This window comes from Ornithorhynchus anatinus (assembly GCF_004115215.2).
Source record: "Ornithorhynchus anatinus isolate Pmale09 chromosome Y5 unlocalized genomic scaffold, mOrnAna1.pri.v4 Super_Scaffold_Y5, whole genome shotgun sequence".
NCBI lineage: Eukaryota > Metazoa > Chordata > Mammalia > Monotremata > Ornithorhynchidae > Ornithorhynchus > Ornithorhynchus anatinus.
The window spans coordinates 2,021-24,247 of record NW_024396670.1 but is presented as its reverse complement, the minus strand read 5'-3'; the positions used below and the strand labels follow the sequence as shown (position 1 = coordinate 24,247).

At 47.2% G+C, this 22,227-nt stretch overlaps 1 protein-coding gene across 1 annotated transcript; it reads right to left on the bottom strand.

The window, feature by feature from the left end:
• Positions 1–1,840: 1,840 nt before the first annotated feature.
• Positions 1,841–21,441, bottom strand: LOC114808717 (RING finger protein 17-like). The gene is made up of 12 exons (XM_029056529.2): positions 21,300–21,441; positions 20,318–20,397; positions 18,800–18,888; positions 17,826–17,937; positions 15,594–15,674; positions 12,035–12,135; positions 11,422–11,590; positions 9,908–9,984; positions 7,035–7,333; positions 5,320–5,500; positions 4,381–4,570; positions 1,841–2,323 (listed from the first exon to the last, which is right to left on the bottom strand). Exons 2-10 carry the CDS (start codon positions 20,348–20,350, stop codon positions 5,484–5,486), a joined length of 978 nt encoding a protein of 325 aa, XP_028912362.1. The 5' UTR covers positions 20,351–20,397; positions 21,300–21,441; the 3' UTR covers positions 1,841–2,323; positions 4,381–4,570; positions 5,320–5,483.
• Between the last annotated feature and the right edge of the window lie 786 nt (positions 21,442–22,227).

Sequence of the window (22,227 nt, the reverse complement as noted above, 5' to 3'; positions counted from 1 at the left end):
AGTTAATCAGGTTGTCCCACATGGGGCTCAAAATCTTAGTCCCATTTTACAGATGAGGTAACTGAGGCTCAGAGAAGTTAAGTGGCTTGCCCAAGGTCACACAGCAGACAAGTGGCAGAGTCAGGACCAGAACGCCGACTCCCAAGCCCGTGCTCTTTCCTCACTACCCCAGAGAGGTTCGGGATTCACAATGATAATTACAATACTATTAATAGTAACTAGCATTTGTTAAGCAATGACTATGCAACAGGCACTGTACTGAATGCTGGGGTGGATACAAGCAAATTGGGTTGGACCCAGTCCCTGTCCCACGTAGGGCTCACAGTCTCAGTCCCAAGTTTACAGATGAGGTAACTGAGGCCCAGAGAAGTGAAATGACTTGCCCAAGGTCACAAAGCAGACAAGTGGAGGAGCTGGAATTAGAACCCATGACCTTCTGACTCCCTGGCCCATGCTCTACCTACTCTGCCATTCTGACCTTCCTACAAAGGGCCAGGTTGGGAACTTCTGAGGAGATTCATGGAGGAAATGATTCAAGAGACCACAGCTTGGCTAGATCTGGACAGCAAACTCTTTGAAAAGGAAACACACCTTTCTTTTTGGTGCACAGTGAACCTTTACAGTAGTCAGGGTGAGTCGGGCGCTCAGAGCCACACATAGCAGCAGTACTGCCAATGGAGTGCAGAGTGGCATCCACGCCACCCTGGCCAGCCTGGCATCAAACTCTGGGAGAATCACAAACGGCAAAGTCACTTAAGCAGCTTCATCGAAGCAGCGGCCCCAACGGGGCAAGAAACTCCATCTACTTCTACCGATGTGATCAGCAATTGAGGGTTCCTAGGGGATTTCTGCTACCTGGCAGTGTTGAAGATTGTGGGTGCCACCAGGAGAAGACAGCGAGACTGACTTGATGAGAGAGTGACTGAGATCAGAAAGCAATTTACAGAGAAAGCAACTTACAGAGAAGCGGGCACCGTAGATCAACACCCCCTCCAATCTCCTCACCAACCTAACCGAAGAGATGCTGACAGAAGTTTATGTTGTGGAATAGAGAAGCGGCACATGGTACTGGCCAACTTTACAAGTTCTGAATGCAATAAGCAAACCGAGCCACAGAACTACATCTGTGTTTTCTATCTCGAGGCAAAAAGGGCATGGGGTGGCCTTCACTGGACATCAGACCAACTCGGTCTGTTTGTTCATTCAATAGTATTTATTGAGCGCTTACTATGTGCAGAGCACTGTACTAAGCGCTTGGGATGAACAAGTCAGCAACAGATAGAGACAGTCCCTGCCATTTGACGGGTTTACAGTCTAATCGGGGGAGACGGACAGACGAGAACAATGGCACTAAACAGCGTCAAGAGGAAGAACATCTCGTAAAAACAATGGCAACTAAATAGAATCAAGGCGATGTACAATTCATTAACAAAATAAATAGGGTAACGAAAATATATACAGTTGAGCAGACGAGTACAGTGCTGTGGGGATGGGAAGGGAGAGGTGGAGGAGCAGAGGGAAAAGGGGAAAATGAGGCTTTAGCTGCGGAGAGGTAAAGGGGGGATGGCAGAGGGAGTAGAGGGGGAAGAGGAGCTCAGTCTGGGAACGCCTCTTGGAGGAGGTGATTTTTAAGTAAGGTTTTGAAGAGGGAAAGAGAATCAGTTTGGCGGAGGTGAGGAGGGAGGGCGTTCCAGGACCGTGGGAGGACGTGACCCAGGGGTCGACGGCGGGATAGGCGAGACCGAGGGACGGTGAGGAGGTGGGCGGCAGAGGAGCGGAGCGTGCGGGGTGGGCGGTAGAAAGAGAGAAGGGAGGAGAGGACCTCACACACGTGGTGAGCTACAAAGTGGAAAGCCCAGAGATGGATCTTGTTTCAAGTCGCTTGAGAGAGCTCCTCCGGCTCCAGAACGAGGAGGCTGCCTCTGGATGAACGAGTGCTGGAAGATGAGAAAAATGCCCCAGCCTTCTCATTCCCCCAGATGGAAATAAATGAATGAATGGGAGGGTTATTAGCCTCTCTCTGCTCAAATCTTCCTCAACTCTGGACGCAGAGGAGTTCTCTCTGCATCATTCTGCAGCCTCACAGGTGTTTCCCTGGTACCTGTCCCACCCCCGCAATCAGCAACTCTAAGAAACGCTCACTCATCTCTTACTTACTGGATATGGTGGAACCAGGTCCTTCAGGGTGCACCTCAGCGCCAAAGGATTTCGAACTCTCAGCTGCTTCTTGCAATTATCAGGCTTTCTTATCACCAGGCAAAGGGCATCCACCACTGCATAGCTCAGAGTCAGATGCTTAGGGATAAAGGGGTCATCACTAGCCCTAATGAAAATAAACCAATAGCATGGGTCCAGTTGGAAACAGAAGAGGAAAAAAAACCTTCCCATCCCCTAACACGGGAAATTCCCATCCCAAAAATATGTTCCAGGATCCTACAGGTTTTGCTGGACTGTTCAGATACCTTCCTGAAAGGTACAGTTTTACTGAAACTATCAACTATCTGCCCTCCAGTACACACACATACACACACGCAGGGATGCATGCACATACGCACGCACACAGACGGCGGGAGGGCGGCAAACGGACTCCGATCACCGCCCTTCCTGCCGCTCTGTGGTTCAACTGGTTTCTGTCACTTCAGGGTCTCCACCATCGATCCGGTCCCTTCTCTACCCTTTCCGTTTTGCCATTCTTTCTCTGGTGACCGGGTCACCGTAGAAATCTCTAAACTCCAAAGTGACAATGAGGGACTCTAGAATGGCAGAGACCATGGCTTTTGTAAAACTGTGGCCAAAGGCTGCATCAAAAACACTGCCTAACTAGCTTGTGGCTTTCCTGTTTTGGGGTTGGTGCCTCGTCTGGCTCTTCTGAACGGTGAGCTACAGTTTCCACTTGTGGCTCCAGAGGGCACTTGTGGCACTCCAAGCTTCAGAGAGAAAAATGTCCTCTTTCCATTCCTTCCCAACCGTTCGACTTGGATCCAGACATAAGCCTGGGTTGGGTTGAGAATCACTGCTTGCAAACCAGAGGTCGCCGCCGCTGCCAACACAGCACCTGGCCCGAGGCTCAAAGGGGGAAAAGCAGTAGATGTCACAGCCCTCCGGAGTGATTATTAGGGGGGCACCCCCAGCGGCCCAGCCCACTCCACTAGGAAAGACTTTCTCTTGGTCGTGAAGGTGGGTGGGCAATCGATCGATGGTATTTTCTGACCCCTTGAATGTGTACAGAGCACTGGACTAAGGGCTTGGGAGAGAACAACACACCAGAGGGGGTAGACACGTTCCCTGCCCACGACAAGCCGACAGTCGAGAGGGCAGCCCACAGAGGTTCTTGAGGAGTGGGCACACGTGGACTGACCAATTTTTAAGAAAAATGATCCGGGCAGCAGAGCGAGGTACGGTCTGGAGTGGGGAGAGACAGGAGGCAGGGAGGTCAGCGAGGAGGCTGATACAGTAATCAAGGCGGGATAGGATCAGTGCTTGGATCAGCATAGCATCATTTTGGATGGAGAGGAAAGGGAGGACCCTGGTAATGCTGTGGAGGTGGAACCAGCAGCCTCTGGTGACAAACTGAAAATGAGGGTTGCATGAGAGAGGTGAGTTGAGGAGAGATGAGCTTCAGGGAGTCAAAAGCCTAACAGCCAAATGACAGTGAATTCAATTTACCAAAAATAATCTGATCTTTCAATGAAGCAAACCCTCTTTTTCTGCTCATGTATGCCCCCAATCACACTGCGCTAGCTATTAGAGAAAACAGAGAAACCACCCATAGAGTTATCTAATCAAACAACCACCAATGGTATTTATTGAGCGCTCACTGCGTGCAGATAACCGTACTAAGCACTTGGGAGAAACTGATACAATCAAGTCGGTAGACCCGACACCTGACCACAAGGAGCTCAGAAGGGGAGACAGACACGAAAAACAAAAGCAAGCTCATTGTGGGCAAAGAACAGGTCTACCAACTCTGTTGTACTGTACTTTCCCAAACGCTTAGTACCGTGCTCTGTAAGTGCTCAAATATCACTGATTCACTGAACTTCCAAAAAGGAAAACGGGAGAGCGTAAGGATATGGAGCTAAGTGCTGTGGGGCCGAGGGTGGGATGAGCGTCAAGCACTTAAGAGGTACAGAGCCGTGTGCATGGGCGATGCCCGTTCTCCTAATCCGCCCACTTGAAACAGCATAAACGCCTACTGACATAATGCAAGATGACATAATTGCTCGCCAGGTGATGGAGAGGGAACAATAACAATGGTAAAATTTGAAGAGAAGCTTCTGCCTCCGAACTGGAAAGCTGTTAAGGAGTTCCCCAAATCTCCTTTCCCTTCTTTACTCCTCTCTAAACAAACACACGAAGACAACCAAATTTCCTTCCTACCCTGGGATAATGAAGACTTCAGTATTCCCAAAATCAATCATGTAAACTTGCAGCACTGCAATTTCACCGATGGAGTACTTCTTTGGACCATGGGATTGCTCCACATGTTTACCCTCCAGTGGAATCAGCCCGGTGACAGTCGCCCGGCACCACACTCCGTTTTCCTTACTGTTAACAAATACTCTTGCACCTAAAAGATTAGAGTAAAAAAAAGTTAAACCAGAGATCTCAGATGGTAACATCATAATTATTCATCTTTTCGTCCAGTAATTTCTTCACCGGGCACAAAATGAGAGGGGATCGTGGGCCTCAAAATGGGCAATGCCATCCTCAAATTCAAATCTTCAATGTTTCACAGGACTCCAACTAAGTCTTTTGAAATACTTCTATCTGGAGGGACTGAAAACAACGTTTTTTCCCAACTAAGTCCCTGCTTGGGAAATTGAGATCGATCACATGATTGTCATGCAAATCGCACCCCAGTTTTCTAGCACTCTTGAAATGCCCAGAAAAAAACAAACAACATAAAAAATGCTTATTTGTGGAAGCAGTGTGGCCTAGTGCAAAGAGCCCGAGTCAGGGAAGCAGGGGACTATGACTCCTGGGCTCCTCCACTTCTCTGCTGTGTGAACTTGGGCAAGTCACTTCACTTTTCTGGGCCTCAGTTTCCTCATCTGGAAAATGGGGATTCGATACCTGCTCTCCCTCCCCTTTAGACCGTGAGTCCCACGTGGCACAAGGACTGGGTCCGGCCTGACTGTCTCGAATCTACCCCTCTCTTTAGTACAGTGCTTGACACACAGTAAGCACTTAACAAGGACTACTAGCATCATCATCATTATTATTATAACATTCACCAGGAGATGCTTTTGTTGTCTAACTCTGCTGCACCAAAGAATACTAAAATTCCTAGGTTTTGGGAAAAATTGCTTTAATTACCTAGTTCCAAGACTTCAGAAGGACTGGGGTATTGGTTCATGCTGCAAAAGCGATTCAGGTTCTTTTCCATTTTTGCTGCGATTTTCCTTAGTGAGTACTTCCGAACATAGAAGTGGCAGGGATGTACAACATGGCTTACAATCACTAGTTCTTGAGCGGGTGGGCTAGAGCTCCCTGTTAACTGAACAGAGAAGAATGAATTGGGATTGCATAATTAAACAGAATGAAGCGGGGCCTGGTGGAAAGAGCCCGGGCCTGGGATGCAAGGGATCAGGGTTTAACTCCCGGCTCCACCACCTGCCTGCTGTTTGACCTTGGCAGAGTCCCTTCACTTTTCTGGGTCTCAGTTTCCTCATTTGGCATATGAGCTTTAAATACCCCCTCTCCCTCCCACTTAGACCGTGACCCCCACCTGGGTCCAGGGAACGTATCCGATCAGATTAGCTTGGATTAGCCCCAGCATTTAGTACAGTGCTTAGTACCTCAGAGTAAGGAAGCACCTAACAAATACCAACTATTTCTATTGAGACAACAAATATATATGAAATGCAGGAGTGCTGCTTGATAAGGCAATCTGCAGACTACTCAGACCTTGTTTTAAGAAACATTACAAAATCTGTAAACTCATTATGGGCAGGGAGCCTGTCTACCAAATCTGTTATGTTATACTCTCCCAGGGGCTTAGAACAGTGCTTTGCATACAGTAAACGCTCAATAAATTTGATTGATTGACTAACCCCAAAAAGGTCACAAGTGTGACAAACCACTCAAAACCTTTAAATCCCATAAAGTGATTCTTTAATACAAAAAAAACGGGGAAACACTTATGTGCTCTTTGTCCAGAAGAAATAGAGTTTTCCTGGAAAGATTTTGGCTGTCTACTTGCCTCTGCCTCCATGGGATAATCTGTGAAGCATGATTTGCCAAAACAAACAAAAAAATTAAAGTGCACTATTCCTGTTAACGAAGACACTTGTATTACCAGTCTGGTTGAATCATGTATACCCCTCTCTACTGTAAGCTCATTTTGGGCAGGGAATGTGTCTGTTAAATTGCTCTATTGTACTCTCCCAAGCATTTAGTGCAGTGCTCTGAACAGAGTAAGTGCTCAATAAATACAACTGACTGACAACTCCATTGAACTCTCCCAAGTGCTTAGTCCAGTGCTCTGCACACAGTAGGCACTCAATAAATGCCACTGTGACTGAAATAGCAACATACAGCCCTGAAGTGGCGAGAATCCTGGGTCTGAGAAGACAAATAAATCAATCACTGGTCTTTACTGAGCACTGGACGACGCGCTTGAGAGAGTACAATATAAGAGAGTTGGTAGACACATTCCCAGCCCCCAATAAGTTTCCAATCTAGAAGTAAAGTCATGATGGGCCATCCTAACTCAGCCTCGACAGTTCCAGGGACTTGTGGGGCCTTAGGGAAAAACTACAGGTGCTTTGAGGGAAGCTTGGGGAAGCTCTGCGTCACAGAAACAACTCCACTTAAGGGCAGGCCAAGCGAACCAGGGGGCTTGATCAAGGCTGCCTGGGCCACAGCTCTCAGAGTGAGGCAGAGTATCATGTTCTGGGAGCAGCCAAAGAATAGAACAGGGTCTGGGCAGCAGCAAGCTTCTAGCACATTCTGCAGGCAACCTGCCACCCCATCCTCCATTTTCTTTAATCAATCAAGCATGTGATCAATGCAATTCTCATTCAACTCACTTTCCTGGTCACTGTCAATTATTTCTTCGACGATTACATCAGGATCCCATGATGCTTCAGGTAAAGTAGTCATTTTGGAGAGCAGAGATCTGAAGGTCAAGTCTCGGGGTTGGATGTTCATCATTTTTTCTGAATTCCCATCATCGGTTTCAGGCTGCAGAGGAATTCCTTCACCTAACTCAGTTGGGTCCAACTCATCACTTTCTGCTGGTATGAAAGGGTCAGAATAGGAAACTTCCTTCTCCTCAATGCACCGAGGAATATGTCCTCCCACGACTCCAGTTTCCTCCATGGAAAATCTGTTGGGGCGGGGGGGGGAAAGTCTGATTTAGGGTGTTTTCACATGACCCAGCAGGATCCTTGGAATGGATTCTATGGACAACTGTCACCTCCTTTTCACACCACAGTCAATAAGGCCCGATTGACCTGGGCCTTTGCAGAAGTGCATCAGTGAAGGTTGTGGGTTGACAGGTACAAAGTAAGAGATTTGGCCTCATCACGGGATCACGGGTGAGGCCTGCTGCCATCTGCTCGTCCGAGCTCTCTGAGGGAGTATATTTCCTCCAGAGTTCCTAGAGTTGACTGGCCCACTAATAGCTCTGCTTTCCCTCTAGAAGTTGCAGCAGATTGGGACCCAAGACTTCCACTTATTCATGTGAAGGTTTCTGTGACTGAGTTCTTGAAAATAGAATTCTGGAAAGCACTCTGGCAGATAAACTGAACCATGTTCCAGGAAAACCCTCATACTAGGAATTATTACACAGGGAGGAGGGGATAGAGAGGAAGCAGGCGGAAGACAAGAGGGCGGAGGGAGAGACACACAAGACTCCCCAGAGGGAACATCAGATGAGCCAAAGCCTTGGGTGACACTTCAGCAGCGAGACCCCGAGGGAAGGAAAGACTCCAGTGCTAACTGTTCACCCAGCACAACCCTGGCACTTTCTCGTTCCTGCCTGGGATGGGTAGGCAAAAGTGTGGTCCGAGCAGGGCCCGCCGACAGCTGAAGTGCCCGCAGCACTGTGGCAGTGCCGTGCCAGAGATCCACGAGTTGGGTAGAGCTGGGCTACAACTATCAGTAACTGATTCTCTTCCACTGGACCAACAGCAGGTCAGTCATCTGTATTGACTGAGCGCTTACTGTGTGCAGGGCACCATACTAAGTGGTAGGGAGAGTACAATATAACAATATTACAAACACACTCCCTGTCCACAAGAAGCTTACAATCTAGAGGGCAAGAAAGATAGTAATATAAATAAACTGCAGATATATACATAAGTGCTGTGGGGCTGCGGGGGGGGATGAATACAGGGTGCAAGTTCAGGGAGACGCACAAGGGAGCTGAAGAAAAAGTAAAGAGGGCTTAACCAGGGAAGGCCTCTTGGAGAAGTGCCTTCAAGTTGTGCAGGGCACAACAAGCACTAAATCAAGCCACACTAGATGAAGCAGATCAGTTAAGGATGTAATCATTACACCTACACAACTATGCATACATTAAAAAATCCACTATAAACTGTGCTCTTATGAGTTCCATATACTCTATGAATTGGGCTAATTCAGTTCCTTCTGGTCAATTACTTTGGCATCATAAAAGAAGATCCCTCCCTCAAAAGTTCTTCATATTCTATTTTCCCCCAAACTTTTAATCATATAACTGAGTTCATTAGAATTCTTATTGAACCTCTAACTAATATTAAGGTGTATCTTAAATGCCAATCAATTCACTGATTTCAGCATGCTTTAGTTTTTGGTTTGCATGTCTCATTAAAGGAAGAGCACTATTTATCCCTACCTCCAGTGATTAGGTACTACCTAAAGTTTTGGGGTCTGTTCACCTGCATGCCCTCTGTGGTCCTCCACCATGGCTGAGAAACTCTGCCCGCACCAGCATGCTCTGTGCACCAGCCATGCTGTCTTCCCAAGAACTGGTACCAGCTCCTCTCCATACCATCAAAAAGACTCCAACTCATCCTGCTTTCCATGACCCCAGTGGGAAACACAACACCACCTGCAGCATGAGGCCTCCTTAAAATCTCAGGAAGGCTAGAGAAGCAGCGTGGCTCAGTGGAAAGAGCCCGGGCTTTGGAGTAAGAGGTCATGAGTTCGAATCCCAGCTCTGCCACTTGTCTGCTGTGTGACCTTGGGCAAGTCACTTCAACTGTGCCTCAGTTACCTCATCTGTAAAATGGGGATTAAGACTGTGAGCCCCACGTGGGACAACTTGATTCCCATGTGTCTACCCCAGCGCTTAAAACAGTGCTTGGCACATAGTAAGCGCTTAACAAATATCAACATTATTATTATTATTAGTGGCCACAGTGGCCATTGCTGTGGACTCAAACATGAGGAGCTTGAAATTCCACTCCTCCAATCACAGATCCTTACTGCCTTTTTGTTTTTATTTTGCGAATCTGACCTTATCCCTTAGGCTTCCAATTTATCTCTCAAGTATTCCCCTCCCACCATTATTCATAATAACAATAATAATAACAATAATAATCAGCACGGGATAGATACAAGGGTCTACTGGGTCAGACACAGTCCCTGTCCCATCTAGAGCTAACAGTCTTAATCCCCATTTTACAGGTGAGGTAACTGAGGCACAGAGAAGTTAAGTAACTTTCCCAAGATCACAAAGCAGACAGGTGGCAGAGCTGGGATTAGAACCCAGGTCCTCTGACTCCCAAGCCCGTGCTCTTTCCACTAGGCATGCTGCTTATTTAGACTCCTGGCCCTTCGAGGGACAGGGTTCATGTCTAATTCCCATTTGTATACTCTTCCCCAGCACTTAGAACAATGCTCTGCACAAGGTGAGTGCTTAATAAACATTATCTCTTCTATGACTACTACTATTTCCCATACCACTGCGACTTACCCAGCAAGATGCCTGAACTTCAAAGACTTCACCTGTGACAATTCCCTCTCAAATCCAGATTTAAGAGTCTGGATAATCTGGAATTACAGAATAAGTAAATGTCAGAAGCTGGACTGTCTGTAAAAAGAAATCAAACAATGGTATTTATTGAGCACTTGCTATGTGCAGAACACTGTACTAAGCATTTGGGGAAATACAACAGAGTTGGTAGATGCAATCCCTGCTTACAAGGAGCTTACAGTCTACAGGGGGTGAGAAACATTAAAACAGTTTAGGGATAGTGTAAAAAGTAAATATGTAGAATATTTACATAAGGACTGCAGGGCATGGGTAAATACCAAAGTGCTTAAGAGTTGAAAATTAATTTGCCACGCTAAACTGACATGGCACATTGGAAATAGCCTGGGCTTGGGAGTCAGAGTTCATGGGTTTGAATCCCGGTTCCGTCGCTTGCCAGCTGTGTGACTTTGGGCAAGTCACTTAACTTCTCTGTGCCTCAGTTACCTCAGTCACAGATTAAAACTGTGAGCCCCACGTGGGACAACCTGATCACCCTGTATCCCCCAGAGCTTATAACAGTGCTTTGCACATGGTAAGCGCTTAACAAATACCACCATTTTTTCTTTCTCCCCCTCTTAGACTGTGAGCCCATTGTTGGGTAGGGATTGTATCTATTTGTTGCCAAATTGAACATTCCAAGTGCTTAGTACAGTGCTCTGCACACAGTAAGCAGAATAAATACAACTCAGTAAATACAATAATTTGTATTTAATAACTACAACTGAGTGAATGAATGAATGAATAGATCATTTAGACCAAAGGCGGTTCCACTTTTGTGTAATAAGAATGGAGATTTAAATTACCCCTTTTAGGCAAGTGGCAAACTTTTACTATAAAATCTTAGCAACGTAAGAGACCAAACAGTAATCTAAAGCAAATTAGAAACACAGGCTCGACACAGCATGGCCTAGTGGAGACCAGCATTGGATTGACTGGAAATCAGGAGACCAGGGTTTTAATTCTGGCTCTGCCCTTAACCTGCTGGGTGACTTTGGGCAAGTCAATAATGACAAAAAAAAGAAGAGGAAGAAGGAAGAAGGAAGGGGGGGAAGGAAGAAGGGGGAGGGGAGGGGAAAGGGGTAAGAAGAGGAGGAAATGTGAGACTGAGGTGAAGAAGAGAGGACAGGGCTGGAGAGGCAGATTTGGGAATCACCCGCACAGAGACAGGAGTTAGAGCCACAGGAATTGAAAAACCTAGGTAACTTTATTACGACAATACCAAAGATGAATAAATATTGGTTAAATGTATTTTTCAGGGGATATTCTTAGACATACAAGAAATTAAGGTGTTCTCCTCCAGCTCTCCCAGCAAGTTAGTAAGTTTAAAAATAAAAAATAAATATGGTGTCCTGATGCCAGAATCTCAGCGACTAAGAAATTGCTCACACCCAATCCTAATAACAGTTTCTCTCTGTCTCAGAAATATTTGACACCATATGAATTATTGCAATTACCGGATTCATATCAGAGCATGATCTTCGCGAAGGTGCCCATTCAAATGTCCTTGCTTTACCCATAGCTGCATACAAATATTTTCTTCTCTTTTCAATAGATCGTTTAACCAGTATGACATCTGCAATATAGTCCTCCTTATTTTTTATTTCTTCTTGCAGGCTTTTTTTCCTTCATTAAGAGAACAAAAAATTACTTTACCACATTTCATGAGCATGAGAAATTCAGTGTTCATCAAAAGCTTTTTGAAAAAAAACAAACAATAAAGACTGGGGAATTTTGAAAACCGGCTGCTCTGCTTGAAAGCATGACCCAAAATGCAATTTTGCATACTAGCCTTTTACCTGTTCAAACTTAACCACAAAGAGGAGAAAAAGGGTGGCGTGTAATATGAGAGATGGAGCCAAGACATATTGCAGGGATGTATTTTTCTTTGGAATGTGTTTTAAATATTTGCTTTTTTCAAAAACGATCTTCCTCCACAATGTGACATAAGACAATCCCAAACCCACAGCGGATGGCTCATTTCAATTACAACTAATGGAAAACTTAGAAAACTATCACACCCTTTTGTGTATTTCAGGAAATAAGCACGTTCTAAAAAAGTCTTATTACCTTGACTGAAGATCAATAAAGTGCTGATCTAATGTCTCCTGGACAGTCTCCACTAGGTAGTCTTTTTCTCTTTTCTCTTTGCATTCCAAGTGATCCAGTTCCTGTTTCAGGTTTCCAAAACAGTTCAAAGGTACAAAGACCCATTTTTGTGTAACACAGCAGCGCAATTTTCAAAGATGAATTCAGATAGCAAACAAATATACACCCATTTCTCCTTTTCGAGGTAATCACAGAAACACAGAAAGAAAAGTAGTGGGAATTTTGGGGGCTAGTTCTTAATGGCACTCACATTCTGAAGACACTAGTTCTCAAGGACAAAGTTCTGTTTGCTTCCAGGTCTGACACATCACTTCGCCCTGGTTAGCATTCAATTCTTTCACTCACAATCCCCTATAAATATGTAACTTTCATAGCTGTCTTCATATACTCCATTCCCAAGGCTCAGCAAAATTCTAAACCTGGAAGCTGTTTGTGAGCTCATGCCAAGTCATTCCTGTGGATTAGACAAGGAGCGTGGCCTAGTGGATAGACCATGGGCCTGGGAGTCAGAAGGGTCTGGGTTCTAATCCCAGCTCTGCCACTTGTCTGCTGTGTGACCTTGGGCAAATCGCTTCACTTCTCTGGGCCTCAGCTGCCTCATCTGTAAAATGGGAATTAAGACTGTAAGTCCCATATGGGACAGGGACTGTGTCCAATCTGATTATCTTGTCACTACCCCAGCACTTAGAACAGCGCTTGGTACGCAGTGAGTGCTTAACAAGTACCATCATGATTATGATCAATATTATCAGCTATGCGTGGGCTTCCACTTGCGTACTTAGGCTGTCTGCTTTAAAAAGCCCTATCAGGCATGTGACATGGACTCCTTGTAGACTGCTGAGATTTAGGGTCTTCTCTCCTTCAGCTCCTGTGCCCCTGTGATGGGCAAACTCAGGGCACAAGTGACAACACTGCCCAGAAACATGGGCCAGGCTCTCTTCTGGTTCCAGCCAGATGGAACCCGGAATTGGACACTACAGCAACGGGGCTTGGCTTGGCCTGAGAAGAGCAGATTTGGAAAATGACAGCCCTTGCAGGGTTCTGCTAAGTCACAGGATACTCTTCTCAAAAATAATTACCAAAACAATAATAACAATGGCATTTCCTAAGGGCTTACTATGTGCCAAGTACTGTGTTAAGAGCTGGGGGTAGATACAAGATCATCAGGCACAGCCCCTGTCCCAGTGGGATCACTAACCAAGAGGGTGGGAGGATATCATATCCCCATTTTACAGAGACAACTGAGGCCCAGAGAAGATAAATGACATGCCTATGATCGTACAGCAGAAAAGCATCAGAAAGAACCAGGACTAGGAACCTGGGTCTCCCGAGGCCCAGGCCCTTGCTCTTTCCACTAGGCCACGTGGCTCCTCTTGAAAGGCAACATCAGCAAGGTCCACCCTGCTGTCATGGGTTCAAATCCCAGCTCTGCCGCTTGTCAGCCGTGTGACTTTGGGCAAGTCACTTAATAATAATGTTGGTATTTGTTAAGCACTTACTATGTGCAGAGCACTGTTCTAAGTGCTGGGGGAGATACAGGGTAATCAGGTTGTCCCATGTGAGGCTCAAAGTCTTCGTCCCCATTTTACAGATGAGGTAACTGAGGCACATAGAAGTTAAGTGACTTGACCACAGTCCCACAGCTGACAAGTGGCAGAGTCGGGATTCCAACCCATGACCTCTGACTCCCAAGCCCAGTCTCTTTCACCTGAGCCACACTGCTTCTCCACACTCCACACAGAGAAGCAGCGTGGCGCAGTGGAAAGAGCACGGGCTTTGGAGTCAGGGCTCATGAGTTCGAATCCCAGCTCTGCCACTTGTCAGCTGTGTGACTGTGGGCGAGTCACTTAACTTCTCTGTGCCTCAGTTCCCTCATCTGGAAAATGGGGATTAAGACTGTGAGCCCCACGTGGGACGACCTGATTCCCCTGTGTCTACCCCAGCGCCTAGAACAGTGCTCTGCACATAGTAAGCGCTTAACAAATACCAACATTATTATTATTACTTAACTTCTCTGTGCCTCAATTACCTCATCTATAAAATGGGCATTAAGACTGTTAGCGCCAAGTGGGACAACCTGATCACCTTGTATCCTCTCCAGCGCTTAGAACAGTGCTTTGTACACAGTAAGTGCTTCACAGATGCCATTCTTATTATTATCCTCTTCCAGAAGGATAGGCTTTCAATCAAAGGTGTTTATCCAGCACTCACTGTGTGCAGAGTACTGTACTAAATGTTTGGGAGCATACAGGACAGCAGAATAGGTAGACATGACCCCTGCCCACAGGAAGCTTACCAACTAGACAGGGAGGCAGAGACGAGAAGAAATCACCGATGGGTAGGTACCTAAGTGCTATGGGGGTTGGGAGAAAATTACAGTGCTTATGGTTTTACAGCCCCAACTTTACAGGCGATGCTAAAGGGAGGGCAAATAAGGGACCATATCAATCCTCCTACCTCTCTGGTCACTCCTTCTCAGTCTCTCTTTAGCTGGCTCCTCTTCAGTGTCTCATCCCCTAACTATGGGTGCCCCTCAAGGCTCTGTTATGGGTCCCCTTCTCTTCTCCCTTTACATTCGCTTCCTCAGGAAATTCATCTGCTCTCATGGCTTCAGGCCAGTTCTTCTCCACCACCCCCCAAGTCAATAACCTCCCCTATCTTCACTTGATTGGAATCACTAGCTCCCTACTTTCACAAGCACTAAGTACAATGCTCTACCTACAGCAGGTGCTCAATAAGTGCTACTGAGCGTCATGATGATTAGGATAGTGGTGATATCTCCCAAATCTACCTCTCTAAGCCCCATCTGCAATCACACATTTCCTTGTATCTCATTCATTCAATCGTATTTATTAAGAGCTCAATGTGTAAAGAGCACTGTCCTAAGCACTTGGGAAAGTACAACACAACAATAAACAGTGACAATCCCTGCCCACCACAAGCTCACAGTTTGGGGGGGAGGGGAGCCACGGACACGGGATGCCCACTGGCACCTGAAGTTCAGTATGTTGAAAACTGAAGTACCACATCTTCTTTTCCAAATCCTCTCCTCCTCCTAAGTTTCACATCACTATGGACACCACAACCATTCTCCTGATCTGTGTCAGATTTGATGGGGGACAGAGTCCCAGACAGGGGATGAAGAATGTAAGTGAAAGGTCGGTGGAGAGAGAGAGAGATGAGACTGAAGAATGAAGGACAGTGAACAGGTTAGTTTGAGAGGAAGAAGAGTGGAAGGTGAGTCGCAGTGGGCGAAGAGCACGGATAAGTAGGCGGGAGAGAGCCGACTGAGTAGTAGCTGGCAGAAGAAGAGGTTGGGTTGGAGAGGGGAAGGGAGAAAGGAAGAAAGAAGCACCGAGCCACAGCAGCCAGGCTCAAGACCAACCTAACAACACCTGGGTGGAAAACCAAGCCAATGAGGTGAGCACTGTTAGAAAATCACAAAAAATAGATGAATTTTTCTTTTTTTCTTCCCCCTTCTACTTGCCCACAGAGGCCCCGGCGACACTCTCAGCCTTACCTGTTCTGCAGCCCTTAAATGCGCAAAATTCTGTTCAGCTATCTTCAAAGCTTGATCAACCTCTTGTACACTTTCAGTCATCTAGGGAGAAAAGGATGATTGTGTACATGATTAAAATGACTTAGCACATGTGTAAATTTTAAGACTGTTTTTAACTGAGAAATTCTAAAAAGGGTGCCAGACAGTAATTTCACTTCACTAGATGGTGAAAAACAGCACAAAACAAAAAACAGACAAAAGAATAAGGGAGTGAGGGATTTTGTCTCTAAACTGTCCATCTTGGAGCAAAATATCTGGCAACCAAGGCCCAGTTGCAGTTTGAAATGAATTTCACATGAACTCTGAAAATATTTCTGTTCTTCACTTTTGTTATTTAAAAACTGACAGATACTACTATATTTCAAACTACCTAGGAAAAAAAAAAAAAAGAGGAGACCAGAAAACATTTTCAAGAAAAACAGCAGTTATGGGTATGGATTTTCCAGTTCTATAAAAATGCAAAATTCACCTTTATATGTAGACAGCTGAGAAGAAAGTATGGGGAAAAAGAGGAGTGTGGAGACAGGAATCATGGAAAAACCCCAAAGAGGCTAAGGAGCCTAGACGATGGGAAAGAACATAACAGGAAAATTGCGAGGGGAGGGTGAAGAAGATGGAACAAACAACGAACAAACTGAAAACAGAAACCACCCTGCCACAGGGAAATAGCTCTGGCAAAGGATAATAATAATATATTTGTTAAGCACTTACTATGTGCCATGTACTGTAATAAGCGCTGGGTGGATACAAGCAAATCAGTTTGGACACAGTCCCTGTCCCACATGGGTCTCAATCTCCATTTTACAGATAAAGTAACTGGGGCACAGAGAAGTAAGGTGGCATGGCCAAGATCACACAGCAGACAAGTGACCAGAGCCGGGATTGGAACCCATGACCCATGAGAACCCATGAGAAACAGCACGGCATAGTGGATAGAGCACAGACATGGGAGTCAGAAGGTCATGGGTTCCAATCCCGGTACCGCCACTTGTCTGCTGAGGGACCCTGGATAAGTCTCTTCACTTCTCTGTGCCTCAGTCATCTCATCTGGAAAATGGGGATTGAGACTGTGAGTCGCACGTGGGACAGGGACTGTGCCCAACCCAAATTGCCTGAACCAACCCCAGCCCTCAGTACAGCGCCCGGCACACAGTTAGTGCTTAACAAATACCACAGTTATTATTTATTATTATTCTGACTCCCATGCCTGTGCTCTATCCACTACACCATGCTGCTTCTCTAATTACGATGGCATTTGTTAAGCACCTACTACGAGCCAGGCACTGTACTAAGGGCTGGGATTGGTACAAGCAAACTGGGTTGGACATTGGGGTGGATACAGGCAAATGGAGCTGGACATAGTTTCTGTCCCAAGTGGGGCTCACAGTCTCGAGCCCCATTTTACAGATGAGGTAAATGAGGTACAGAGAAGTGAAGTGACTTACTCAAGGTCTCACAGCAGACAAGTGGCAGAGCCGGGATTAGAACCCTTGACCTTCTGACTCCCAGGCCCATGCTTTATCCACTAGGCCACATTAAACGCTGACTGTGTGCCAAGATACAAGACAATCGGGTTGGACACCGTCCCCGTCCCACGAGGGGCTCACCGTGTAAGGGGGAGTGAGAACCAGTATCTCAGTCAGTTAATCATATTTATTGACCGCTTACTGTGCGCAGAGCACTATATTAAGCACTGAGGAGAGTACCACATAATAATAAACAGACACATTCCCTCCCCACAATGAGCTTACAGTCTAGGGGACGAATTTACAGTCTAGTAATTCTCATTTTAAGGATGAGGAAACTGAGGCCCAGAGGAGTCAGGTGACTTGCCCACGGTCACACGACAGGCAAGTGGCAGAGCCTGAATTAGAACCCAAATCCACTGACTCCAGAGGGCAGAAGGGCAGCAGAGGGCAATCCAGAGACAAGAAGCAGAAGGAAAAGATGTTAGCAGAGCAAGCAGAGTCTCAGACTTTGACAAACTTAGTCTTTTTTCCTCAGCTTCCAGAGTTAGGCAAGCGAAGAAAATCAGAGGAAGTCAGGATGAAAATATTAGCGGTACTTTACGGTACTAATGAAACTGATCTTCACTTATACTAAGTCCTTTTTTTTCCCTTCTCCCGCATACGCTGTTTGGCCCAATAGTATCACGGAGAGAAGAAAAAGTAAAAACTCCAATGTTTTCCATACCATGGAGGCTGCCGATGGTTTCAAAACAGGGTGGTGTTCGGAGGACAGATTTTTTAAATAAGCAGCCTGTTGGAGGTCAATCTTTCCGGCGTCTTGAGGGCAACTCCTGATCCTAAAAAACACCAAAACTCATGAAGCCCTTCCTACAAGCAAGTTTCTAAGAACACTGACAAGTTTAAGAAGACTCCATCCACAGCTCTACCTCATGAGATGGTTTGGAAATTAGAAACTGAAAACATTCTAAGGAAGTAACTTGAAGTTTTCTGCCTGGCCAACTAACAACTTATCCTTGCTAGCTGGGAATTGGGTCGACTGGGCCACGTGCCACCACATCACCGGGAAGGACACCCATGGAGTAAGGGGCACACATTTCCTCTTCAATATCCATCAAGAACTAAATGGACACTCCAGCCAAAGCCTTTCATTAGAAAAAGCCACCACACAGGACAGAATACTTCTGACCATCCTCTGGACTGTTAAGCACGTTGTCTTACCAACTCTGTCATGCTGTTACCGTGTACTCTCTCAACCGCTTAGTTCAGTGCTCTGCCACACTGTAAGCGCTCAATAAACATAACTGATTGACTGTCCAAAGTCAATCCTGACCATGTAGTAATAACAATAACAATAATTATGGTATTTGTTAAGCGCTTACTATGGGCCACGCACTGTTCTGAGCACTGCGGTAGACACAGGGTAATCAGGTTGCCCCACGTGAGGCTCCCAGCCTTCATCCCCATTGGACAGATGAGGTCCCTGAGGCACAGGGAAGTTAGGTGACTTGTCCAAGGTCACACAGCAGACAAATGCCAGAGCCGGAACTAGAACCCACGTCCTCTGACTCCCAAGCCTATGCTTTTTCCACTAAGCCACGCTGCTTCTCTTAACAGTAATTTGCAGAGAAAAGCCAGAAAAAAAAATAATCATCCAAATAAAACAAAGTTATCAGTACAAATTGTACAAAGCACTCCTACTTTTTGGGCTGCAGCTTTTCTTCATACATTTCTTTCATGGATCCACCAACAGGATTGACTCCTGATCTTGAATTTGGAGGGCACACGGCCTTTCAAAAAGGAAAAATCAGATTATTTTTAACAAAAAATATGCTTTTCCTTTCCTGACAATGGAACTGATTTACAAGCAGGCAGCAAGAGGTTTTAAATCCAGTACAAAGGAGTTTTCAAGAGGTTTCATGAATAGTTATAAATATCAGAAGCTTGACTAATTGCAGGACAAGGCTCTAGAAACAAAAAGTCCACCCCATTTCCCAGAAAGCATCAGAGTCCTCCCCCACCGGCCAGGGGAGACCCCAAATTTGAGGCCATTGGGATAGAAAGAGCGTCGATTCTTTGGAAATATGGTACCAGAGAAGACTTTCGCGAATACCACGGACTGCACGAGAAACAAAAGGATTTTGGAGCAAATTAAGCCAAAAAGGTCTTTGGAGGGCCAAATGATTCGATTTAGACTAGCATATTTTGGACACATAATCAGGAGGACTAACTCTCTGGAGAAGACACTAATGCTATGAAAAAGTCCAGGGAAAACATGTAAGAGGCAGACCAGCTGCTAGATGGACAGAAACCCTACCGACGATAACGGGAAAATCGTTAGCACCGTTATGGATTATGGCATAAGACAGGGCGCTCTGGAGAAAATATATTCACAGAGTCGCTATTAATCTGAACGACTCGACGGCACTTGATAACAGTAAAAATACTAAGCGCTTGGGAGAGTACACTACAACCGAATCAATCAGCAGACACGTTCCCTGCTCACAACCAGTTTACAGTTTAGAGGGGAGAGACAGACATTAATATGAGTAAGTAATTTATTCATGAGTAATAAGCAGGACAATGGGAGATGGGGCAGTGTCGGTTGAGTTTGGGTTTGGGAGTGTACGGGTGACGGGGGCGGGAGGGTCCTCGGAATGCTTCTTTCCCCTTTTCCCACCCCAATCTGGGGCCTCTGTCCCCAGCCCCTTGGTAGACCCCACCACCACCACCACTGGTTCTGGAAGAAATAGAGACTGTGCCATTTCATTTATTCAGTAGTATTTATTGAGTGCTTATTGTGTGCAGAGCACTGTACTAAGCGTTGGAATGTACAATTCGGCCACAGATAGCGACAATCCCTGCCCAGTGATGGGCTATTCGCCAATTTGATTTCTTCTTGCTCCATTTAATGGTAGCGTACCACATCAACATTAATCGACCCTTTGTAAAAACCTGGAACGTACAGCTTTTCTTTAACGGGTGGCCCGGAGACCAACAAATAAGCTGTTTCAATGATCTATCCACGGGAATGATTTTGACACATCCGCTACGGAGAAGACACTCTTGGGCTGGGAGTTGGAAACTGAGGGAAAGCAGCTGAGCGTGAGGAGGGAGCACTACCGCTCAGAGGTGAGAATCTCCGAAGTAAAGAGATTTGAATGTGTTCCCCTTAAAAAGGTCACTAAACTCATGTGTTAATAGTATAGAAGAACTTACCTCAAAACCAGGGCCAAATTCAATCTCTAGCATGCATCGCTCACAATCAGGCTCTCTGCAATACGTTCTGCTTGAGGGTCCTGCTGACGAGAGTTAGTTATACAGCTGCCCTTTTTTTTTTACGTCAAATGTCCAATCTGTTCTTACTATTTTTTCCCTTCATTTTCAAAAGTCTAACGACCCTTAAAAACACCCCCCAACCGCCCAACACTTATTTAGCCTTACGCACTGCCATTTTCCTATTTGTAATTTCTTTTACTGTCCATCTCCCCCACTAGATTGTCAACTCCTTGAGGGTAGAGATCATGTCTAGCGATTCTACTGATCGAAGCAGCGTGGCTCCGTGGAAAGAGCCCGGGCTGGGGAGTCAGAGGTCATGGGTTTGAATCCCAGCTCTACCCCTTGTCAGCTGAGTGACTGTGGGCCAGTCACTTCACTTCTCTGGGCCTCAGTTCCCTCATCTGTCAAATGGGGATGAAGACTCCCGCCTCACATGGGACCACCTGATGACCCTGGATCTACTCCGGCGCTTAGGGCAGGGCTCTGCACAGAGTAAGCCCTTAGATACCAACATTCTTCTTCTTCTTCTTATTCTATGGCTTTCGACTCTCCCAAAAAGGGCAAAGAGGGGAGGAGGCAAAAGAGGGAAGGCAGGACGAACGGGAAGGGGTGGGAATAGCGGGAAAGACGAGGGAGGGAGGAGAGTGGGAGGAGGGAGGGAGAGAGGGAGAGGCGGGAAGGTGGGAGATGGGACCTGGCGCCTAGGCGACAGCCTGATACGATGGCCCAACATTTCCCCCCGGGGGCACGAGAGCAACCACTGAATCCGCTTACGGCGAAACGAAAAGAAAGCTGCCCTCCACCCAGCACGTTCCCCTCCCCTCCCCCTTTCCCCTTCTCCCGCCCTCCTCTTCCCCTCCTGCTTCTCCTCTCCTCTCCTTCCCCGCCTCTCGCCGCCGCCATCGCGGCTCCAGTCCCTCACCCGAGGTGAAGCTGCTTCCGCGAGGGCTGCGGCGAAGATTGGCCGGACCGCGTAGTCGAGTGTCCCGCCTGGGGCCGGCGGATGGGGGCCGGGATGGGGATCCGGACCCCACAGCGGCCTCAGCCTCGACCTCTCCCTCGTCCTCCTCGGCCTCTCCCTCTGCCTCGGTCTCGGCCTCCGCCGCCGCCGCGGCCATTTTAGGCCTCAAGCGCCACGCGGACCCACTCGGCCGAGTAGGCGCAGGAGCCCGCACCGGGAGCGTTTGTGGCCAATGAGGCAAGGCGAGGCGAGGCGGGGCGGGGCGGGGCGGGGCGGGGCGGGGCGGGGCGGGGCGGGGCGGGGCGAGGCGTCTCCCGTCAGCCAATCACTAGCCACGGAAAAGAAGCTCTGGCTCCTCCCGGCCGACCTCCCTCCTCACCCGGCCTCCCTCCTCACCCGGCCTCCCTCCTCACCGCACCTCCTCACCCGGCCTCCTTCCTCACCCCGCCTCCTCACACCCCCTACTCACCCACCCTCTCACCCGGCCTCCTCACCCCACCATCTCCCACCCTCTCACCCGGCCTGCCTCCTCACCCCGCCTTCTCACTCGGCCGCCTCACCCCCTCAATCCCTGTGGCCTTGCGCCCTCATCCTGTTAGTCACCTCCAAAGCATTAGAGGTGGAAGACGCATTCTGGCCTAGCTGGCCGCCGGGTGGGCCCAACAGGCCATCACCTCTGGGTCACATTTAGTAGATAGTCGTAAGAGTGTTTGTATGCGCCTAGTGGGTGCGGTGAGTGGGACTAAGTGCTTGGGAAGCACAGAGCCCAGAAGGGGCACATACTTTGTCGGCAAGGAGAAGCGTCCCCTTCAAGAGCCTGGGCTTCGGAGTCGTAGGTCATGGGTTCGACTCCCGGCTCTGCCACTTGTCAGCTGGGTGACTGTGGGCA